This window comes from Alligator sinensis, unplaced genomic scaffold, assembly GCF_000455745.1.
Source record: "Alligator sinensis unplaced genomic scaffold, ASM45574v1 scaffold366_1, whole genome shotgun sequence".
Lineage (NCBI taxonomy): Eukaryota > Metazoa > Chordata > Crocodylia > Alligatoridae > Alligator > Alligator sinensis.
In genome coordinates this window covers 2,557,758-2,566,553 of record NW_005841851.1, presented here as the reverse complement: position 1 = coordinate 2,566,553, position 8,796 = coordinate 2,557,758, and the positions used below count along the sequence as shown (strand labels likewise).

The 8,796-nt window shown below is 44.9% G+C and overlaps 1 protein-coding gene across 7 annotated transcripts in view; it reads left to right on the top strand.

The window, feature by feature from the left end:
• Positions 1-8,796, top strand: part of CFAP74 (cilia and flagella associated protein 74) — a 119,001-nt gene that overhangs the window by 63,178 nt on the left and 47,027 nt on the right. For all 7 annotated transcript variants that reach the window (XM_025211676.1, XM_025211682.1, XM_006016243.1 and 4 more), the window contains 2 exons: positions 2,780-2,953; positions 7,910-8,084. In XM_025211676.1, the coding sequence (XP_025067461.1) occupies positions 2,780-2,953; positions 7,910-8,084 (349 nt within the window). The remainder of the gene's footprint in view (positions 1-2,779; positions 2,954-7,909; positions 8,085-8,796) is intronic.

Genomic DNA, 8,796 nt, shown 5'->3' with positions numbered 1-8,796 from the left:
TTTTGTTTTAATTGTGGAGGAACATGGATTTCAGGGTATTTTACAGAGTGACTTTGTGATTTTTTTATCTGGGATTTTTCAGTGTTCAAATGGGGAACACCAGAATTCCTGCTAGGGAGACAAGTGGCAGGACCCAGGCAGAGGAGCCTGCTCAGAGATGGCACCTTGGACCCAGCTAGGGTTGGCTGACCTCCTGGCCAATTGAGGCCAGGAAGACATGCTTTGACAGTTAAAGCAGGCCACCACACTAGGAACATCTTCTGGGCAATAGCTGCCCAGATGGCCGTGCAAATGTCACACATGGCAATAGTACCGCACAAAGGCCAACTGCAGCCACAGCCCACTGGCAGCTGGCCCAGAGGGGCAAGTCACCATCCGGGTCTGGCAGGTGGCAGCAGGTCACAGCCAGGCAGCAGCTCCCACTGCCAGACTGCTGCAGTAGGTAAAGGGTGCAGGGAACTCTCGGGGCTGCTTCAGTAGTCCAGCTGGCACAAGGGGTAGTGTCCCCAGGTACCAATTGGCTGGTCCCCAGAAGCTCCTGAGAGTGGGTAGCCCTGAGTTACTTGCCAGGGCAGCTTTTTGTACTGATGGGGCCAGGACAGGGCAGCTTTTTATACTGCTGGGGACAGTGCTGGCCCAGGGCTGTAGCCCCCCCTGGCTGCAGATCCAGAAGGAGCCAGGCAGGGTTATTTTGCCCCAAGTGGCACAAATTGCCCCACACCAAAGTGCATGTCTGGGCAAAAAGCCACAGCTCAAGTTTGCACCGCTTCTATTTGAGTTGCTGCAAGCGCGCATGCTTGCATGTGTGGACATGCCCAAAGAGATCATAAAATGAAGCAAAAATAATCAGTTCTAAAAAGCAGAATAATAAAATAGAAACTGTAAAAGGAAATGCGGTATGCTTTTCAGCAAGCCCGAATTTATAAAGCACTTAAGTATGTTAAACACAAGAGGAGTCCCATTGACTTGAGTAGTACTTCTTGCCCGTGTCTACATGAGATGCTGACTGTGCAGTAGCCTGTGACTACTATGCAATAGCATTGCATGGCAGGATGTGTGATGTGATGCTACTGCACAGTAGTAATAAGCTTCTGCGTAGTCAGCATCACAGAAAAGCCATTTGAAGATGCTACTGCACAGTAACTACTGCACAGTAACAACTGCACAGTCAGCGTCTCGTGTAAACATGGCCCTTGTATACCAAAGCTTGATCCTGTCCTCAACTGCTCTGCTGAATTGCTAAAGAAAATCAAGATGAGCACTGCATTACAGTCTTAAAAAAGCAAGCACTCCAGGGCTTTGACAGACTGTCAGAGAAGCAGCTATTACACCTTCAGGATCCACACCACTGTTTTGCACAGTTCATGTATTATGCTATGGAACAGACAATTTGCTGGCAGAAACTTTGATTTGTACAAGTGCACTGTGTCTGTTGCTTTTCTTCAGCAAAAGTTCTCAAGGAACATGTTTCTTGGTTTAGTTTTCCAAACAGACAAAACACCCTTAGATCCCACCATCTCTGCTTTTCATTTAAAACTATTTTAAAAGTTTAAGTTTAAGACTGTTGCTGATTTTTTTTTTTCTGGTGGATGAATATCTGTATTAAATATTGCTTCACTGCTTGACCTAGCAGTTCTCCCTAACTTGGCAGCAAATTGCCAGTAAATAATTTGCCTAATAAATCAGTTGCTGCATATTTGCTACTTAAATATCAAATTTAGTAGCACAAAATACCTGCAAGAAAATATCCTAATGATCGTGAAGTATTGTACATATGACTTTGCAATACCAGATGATCAGATCTCTTCTATCCTGGATTCAGTGATTCCCCCCCGGCCATAACAAGTGTAAACATTTCCTGTTTCACATGTTTACATTCTTTGTCATCTGAGAGATACTGTGGATCTTTGCTTTGTATATTGTGGTTCTTTGCTTTGTGCTTGCTTCCTTTAAAGTCGTCTCTTATAAACTGGAATTGTTTCCATTCCTGTTAGATAAAGGTCAGTAAGAAGAAAAAAAAAGTTATGAAATAGAAACTTTACATTTTAACTAATAGTGTGTATATTGTATGAAGTGAATGTTATTCTGCGTATCTTAAAAGTGGGAGGGAATCAGCTCTCTGTGGTCCACTAGCAAATGGCCAAGTAACAAGCTCCACAAATGAAGTCATCTTCACTACCTGTATACTTGAAATTATTTCATATGCCTCTTCTGACCCACAATTTAAGTACAAAGTCAATGGAAATTCAATCTGTATTCATCAATTAATGTAGGGGTAAAACCACTCTACGCTAAGTAACAAAATAGGATCTGTTATAAATGGATCTTCATTTGACACAAGGCATTAGACTCTGTTCTTTACAAACATTATACCAGCAAGATGATTCACGTTTGTGTGATACAAGAGGAACAACAGAACTAAATGCTGCACTGTATTCATATCATTGTATAAATTCAGAATAACTAATTTCCTTAATTTCAGTGGAGTTACCCCATATTTACAAGCTGGTGTAATCAGTCACAGTATTTGGCCCACTGTTTCTGGTGTCATATAACAGAGTGAAAGGGAGGTTGCTTGCTTTAATAAGAATTTGTTGTTCAAATGAGTTGGATTCTATACAAAAGACAGAAGAGTGCCCATAATTTGTGTCATTATTTGACATTGTCTTTGAAGTGTTAATAAGAACTTTTAAGTCTTATGCTTGAAATGGTAGATGTTCATTTAATTGACATTACCAACTATCTAGGACAGCAGTAATTATAGTTTTTCTCCTTACAGCTGGCACTAGATAAAGAGCTCATTGACTTTGGCACTCATGTGGTAGGAGAGACAATTTCACGGACCATCACCTTGACAAACCGTGGAGCTTTGGGAACAAGATTCAAACTACAAACGTCAGCAGGTGACAGTGGTACATGCACAACAGCAACAAAATCATCCCTCAAAAGAGTGGTGGGTCCAAATGCATTTCACTGTTGTGATTTAAACACTCTAACTAGGAAAGCTTGGTAGAGGTTTTGGTGTTAGCAATACTGTATGTTTAGCAATACTGTATGACTGTGACTTTCTAGTTGTATAGGAAAGAAAGCTTGGAATAGTCATACAATATTGCTAACACCATGCATTGAAAAACAGTGAGCCAGCCCCCCAAAATTATTAGATTGGCTTAGGAAGTATAATCAAATGATAAGAAATTTAGGGGGTTGTAGATCATCAGATAACAGTTTCATGTTTTTTTTCTACAACCACAAGAGCTAAAAACACTTACAGAAATTCTTACAGGGTCAATAAAAATTGCTGGAGCTGGGGCTTCAAAAAAACTCCAAACAAACCAGCAACTATCACAAAACTAGCAATAAAATCATGAGAGTTGGCAAAACTGGCATACGAGTCTCATGTAAAACTCAATTTATTGAAAATTCCTAGTGAAAAACAATTACTGTTATTGACAAGTTGTTACTATGTAGAAAACAGGCTCTTCAAACTAAGAGTTACATTCAGTCAGTTTGGATGCCTGAAAACATTTTTAAAAGTAGTTCATTAAAAAAATTTAATAAGAGAAATAAAAAAAAAAGTGCTAAAGTGGGTTCAAGTGATCAGAGAGTGATGTATGCTCAGTGTCTGAGCCAACCGCTATACCCTCCATAAAACCAGTGTTGTGCTATCAGGCAGTCTCCATGGTCATTGTTACGGTGTCTGAAGCACGTAAACAGAATAAGTGAAGGAAGTAGGCACGGAACCCAGAAATGCTGATTCCTAATCTGTTGCTCTGCTAGATATTTCTGGAAATGTGGAACAATTATGGACAGTAATAGAAATCTGCTTAGTTAGTAACACTTTTAGAGTGGGATTGGTCCTTTTTAAGAAGACTGAATAGACCCAATCTGAAATCAGATTAGTTTTGTGTTTTGGACCAAAGCTTTTCTAGAGCAGTTGTGGGTAGTACTTCATGCCCTGTAATTGCTGTCTTGATTAACACCATTGTTATAAATGTGACTTTTTAAAGTCCTGCATTGGTTGAATCTACTGTAGTTGTGAGGATGCTGTCTCCCTGTCGAAGCACGTGTATGGAGGGTGACTTTTCATTTAGTATTCAAATGATTTTTTATAGACAAAGAGGAAGTATAAGGATATTTAATTTTATGTTTTCCTAGTTTTTATCTGCTTATTTTAATTATTGAAATGTAATTGGCTCCAAGAAATTTTGAAACGCCCTGCTCAGGAATGTAATCCCATGTGAATCTAAAGAAAGGGATTGACCGTCCATAGAGAAGACTATATTAAACCTTGTATACAGTTGCTGAGCTGATTGTTCATCATGGATTTCAGCTTTAATATTGTCATCACTTTAAAGTATGATTCATATAAGAAAAGTGACGATTAACAAATTCCAGCTTCTGCATCCACAATTCCTTCTTTGTTTTCTGCCATAACTACTTTGTTGACCAAAGCCTATTTTTATGACTTGTGAATTCCAGTTAGTATTTCAAATCCAAAATAATTTAAAGAGCAAGGCCAGCTCATCAGTCACATAATTACCCAGTGTCAAATGCACAATATTATTGGAAAGTAGGGCTGTGCGAAGCTTTGGTCCCTGATTCAATTTGGTGGAGATTCGGCCCGATTCGGTGGCTGAATCTCTGAATTCAAATTGAATCGGAGGATCCTTTTATCTCTCCAGATCAATTCGGAGAGATTCAGAAAGATTTGTGGATTTGGACATAGAGACAACTTGAAATGTTTTTTCTGCATACCTCTAGGTAGCAGGTGGCTGTGAATGCTGCAGTGCTGGGGCACATGGAGTGTCCCACAGGAGCATGGGGGGCTCCCCAGTGTGCTTGGCAGCAGACCTGAAAGTGGACCAGAAGCACTTCCAGGTCTGCCAGGGAGTGCACTCCCCCCACCCCCCAGACTCTTCCAGCTTGGTGACTGGTGCCTCCTGGGTCTGGGGGGGGGGGGTGCTCGGGGGGTGGGGGGGGGGGGGGGGGGGGGGGGGGCACACAGGGTCCTCCCATGGCCAATCGCCAAGCTGGGAGAGTGCGGGCCCCCCCCCCACTGTGCACTCCCCGGCCAAGTACTTCCAGAAGTACTTCCAATCCACTTCCTAGTTCACCACCGAGCATATAGAGGGCCCCCCCGCGCTTCTGTGGGATGCTCCATGCGCCCCAGCATTGCAGCAATCACGAGCTGTGCCTGCTACCTCAAGGTATGTAGAAAAAACTTTTGAAGCGGTGTCTATGCCCAAATCATTGATTCGCCGAATGAGCATTGACTCTTCAGATTTGGATTCAGCCAAATTGAATCAGGGACAGTGGTCTGAATCAACGAATCGAATCACTGGCTTGGATTTGGGCTGAATCTGAATCGAATAGGGCCCACTTCACACACCCCTACTGGAGAGAATCACAAAGTGTCACAGAGACAAGTCAAGGGATGTTTGACTCAGATCCCAAGCTGAATTTACAAGCTTGGACAAATTAAAAAAAAAAAAAAGCATACCTATTTGATTTATTTCAGGAGACTTGTTATGAAGTCTTTGAAAGAGAATTAACATAAAATGTTGCTTAATTATTACACCAAAGGCACTTTCTGAATGCTATCACTTCTTCATAGATTTCATAGATTTCATAGACATCAGGGCTGGAAGGGACCTCGGAAGATCATCGAGTCCAGCCCCCCGCCCAAAGGGCAGGAAGTCAGCTGGGGTCATAGGATCCCAGCAAGATAAGCATCCAGTTTCATCTTGAAGGTGTTCAATGAAGGCGCTTGAACCACCTCCGGTGGCAGGCTGTTCCAGACCTTGGGGGCTTGGACAGTAAAGAAGTTCTTCCTTATGTCCAGCCTGAAACGATCTTGAAGTAGTTTGTGACCATTCGACCTCGTCATCCCTTGGGGCGCTCTGGTGAACAAACGTTCCCCCAGATGCTGGTGGTCACCCCTGATATACTTGTAGGTGGCCATCAGATCACCCCTGAGCCTGCGCTTTTTCAGGCTAAAGAGCCCCACGGCTCTCAGCCTGTCATCATAGGGTCTGTTTCCCTGACCTCTGATCATGCGCGTGGCTCTTCTCTGGACTCTCTCAAGCTTCTCCACATCCTTTTTGAATTGTGGAGCCCAAAACTGGACACAGTACTCCAGCTGCGGCCTCACTAAGGCCGAGTACAGGGGGAGAATGACGTCCCGGGATTTGCTTGAGAAGCATCTATGGATGCAAGCCAGCGTTTTGGTCGCTTTACTAGCCGCCGCATCGCATTGCAGGCTCATGTTCATCTTGTGGTCAATGATGACCCCCAAGTCTCTTTCTTCCATAGTGCTAGCCAACATAGCACTGCCGAGCCTATAAGGATGCTGCGGGTTTTTTTTCCCAAGGTGGAGAACCTTGCATTTATCGGCGTTGAACACCATCAGATTCTCGTCCGCCCACTTGCTGAGCCTGTCCAGGTCAGCCTGGATAACCTGCCTGTCTTCTGGTGTGGATGCTTTGCCCCAGAGGTTGGTGTCATCGGCGAACTTGGCCAGTTCTGATCGCTTCTGACTCCAGTGTCCACATCATTAATGAAGATGTTGAACAGTATGGGTCCAAGGACAGAGCCTTGGGGGACCCCACTGGTCACAGGACACCACGATGAGTGACTTCCATCGATTACTACCCTCTGGGTCCGACCCCGGAGCCAATTTTCCAGCCAGTGGATCGTGGAGGACCCAAGGCGACAATTGGCCAGTTTCTCCAAGAGGCGATCATGGGACACCAGATCGAAGGCTTTTTTGAAGTCAAGATATATGACATCAATCTCTTCTCCCTTGTCCAGGTGATAGGTCACCTGGTCGTAGAAGGAAATGAGATTGGTCAAGCAAGACCTACCCGCAACAAACCCGTGCTGGCTATCCCTTAAGATGTTGGCGTCGGCCAGTCCATTAAGGATGGCCTCTTTAATAAACTTTTCTAAGATCTTCCCCGGGATAGAAGTCAGGCTGATGGGCCTATAGTTAGCCGGATCCACTTTCCTCCCTTTCTTGAAGATAGGCACCACATTGGCCTTCTTCCAGTCTTCGGGCACTACACCAGATCTCCAAGAGTTTTCAAAGATCCGTGCTAGAGGCTGGGCTATGATGCTCGCCAGCTCCTTGAGTACCCTGGGGTGAAGATTGTCAGGGCCGGCTGACTTGAAGGTATCCAGCTTCTCAAGATGTTCCTTCACAAAGTCAGCATTAATGGAGGGCAGGGGATCACCCTCACCCGGACTTCCCGGCCCTGTAGCGGGCATGGGCGTCCAATGCGACTGATGAAAGTTCATCAGGGGTCCAATGTTGCCCCTGCTTTTCCTCCGGCTCCCCACATATCTGAAAAAGGGCTTTTTATTGTCCTTGATGCTCAAAGCTAGTTGGAGTTCAGTTGCAGCCTTGGCTTTCCTGGTCTGCTCCCTACAGGACCGGACCAGTGCAGAATAATCCTCCTTGGAGGTGACTCCCATCCTCCATCCTTTGTAGGCCTTTCTTTTTAGCCTCAGGAGGTCTGCTAGATCCCTGGAGAGCCAGGGGGGCTGCTGTGCCCTCTTGCTGCCTTTCCTCCGAGATGGAATAGACTTAGTTTGTGCATTGAGGATCGCTCCCTTGAGGAGCAACCACTCCTCTTGAACTCCCCTCTCCCTCTTCTTATTGAGCCAACTACTTCAGTTGCCTTTTTATGTAGTAAAAATTGCACTACATTACCAATAAACTCTAGTAAGTATGCAGTCTTTCTGCAAAGTGCAGTGCCTTGTCTCAACAAACAATACAGTCATAATTACTGTATATTATAAGTCTACTTTCCTTTTTAAAATGGCCGATGGAATTGGAGGTATAAGCAAATAAAAGTTTACATCATAATTGACTACAATTTAAAATCTTTTCTATAAATCTTCTAACTAGATTAGTCCAACACTGGATGGTGTCATTTCTGAAGAGAGGGATAGCAGCAGTCCTATGGGATCTGTGTTTGAAAAGAAGGAACAAGTTTCTCCTGATCAGACAGATGAAACTATCAAATGCTTAAGTCAGCCTGAGAGCCAGAAGACTAAAACAAGCCTCGGTAGCAGCTGTACAAGTAAGACTATGATTTACAAAATGACAATACATATCTTAAGGCCAAACATTTTCTGTTTCTAAGAGTTTCATGTAGTAAGCTATGGCACTCGAGATATTTGGCAGACTTGCCCAGTGAATGAGACAATTACTAAGCTTGTGCAAAGCAGCTAGTATTTGCTTCGGATTTGGCTGATTCAGGGGACAGTGATTCGATTCGGTGATTTGAATCAGTGTTCTGAATCAATTCGGCCAAATCTGATTCAGAGATTCGGCTGCAGCTGAATCGGCCAAATCTCCAAATTGGCCCCATCCCCTGCTAGCTCTCAGTGGCTGCCCCGCCTACTCTCCCAGCTCCTGGCTCTTTAAAAAAAACCCGCACTCACCATCTGCTGCCAGGCAGGGGAACGATCACCTCTGCTTCTTGCTGCCCCATGCCATGTGGGGGGCTCTGCCACAAGCCCCCTGACCCCTGCCCGCTCTCCCAGCCCCACCATGGCTGCCCCCCCATGCCCAGCTCCTGGCCCTTTAATTAAAAAAAAAAAAAAACCTGAACTCACTGGCTCCTGCCAGGTGGGGGGCAATCCCCACTGCCCCCCACTGCCCCATGCTGCGTGGGGGGCTCTGCCACAAGCCCCCAAAGCCCAAAGGCCACTGCAGCAGCCAGTGAGTGGGGGCTTTTTTTTACAAGGCCAGAAGCAGGGGCCAGGTGGGGCAGCCATGGGGTGGGGGGT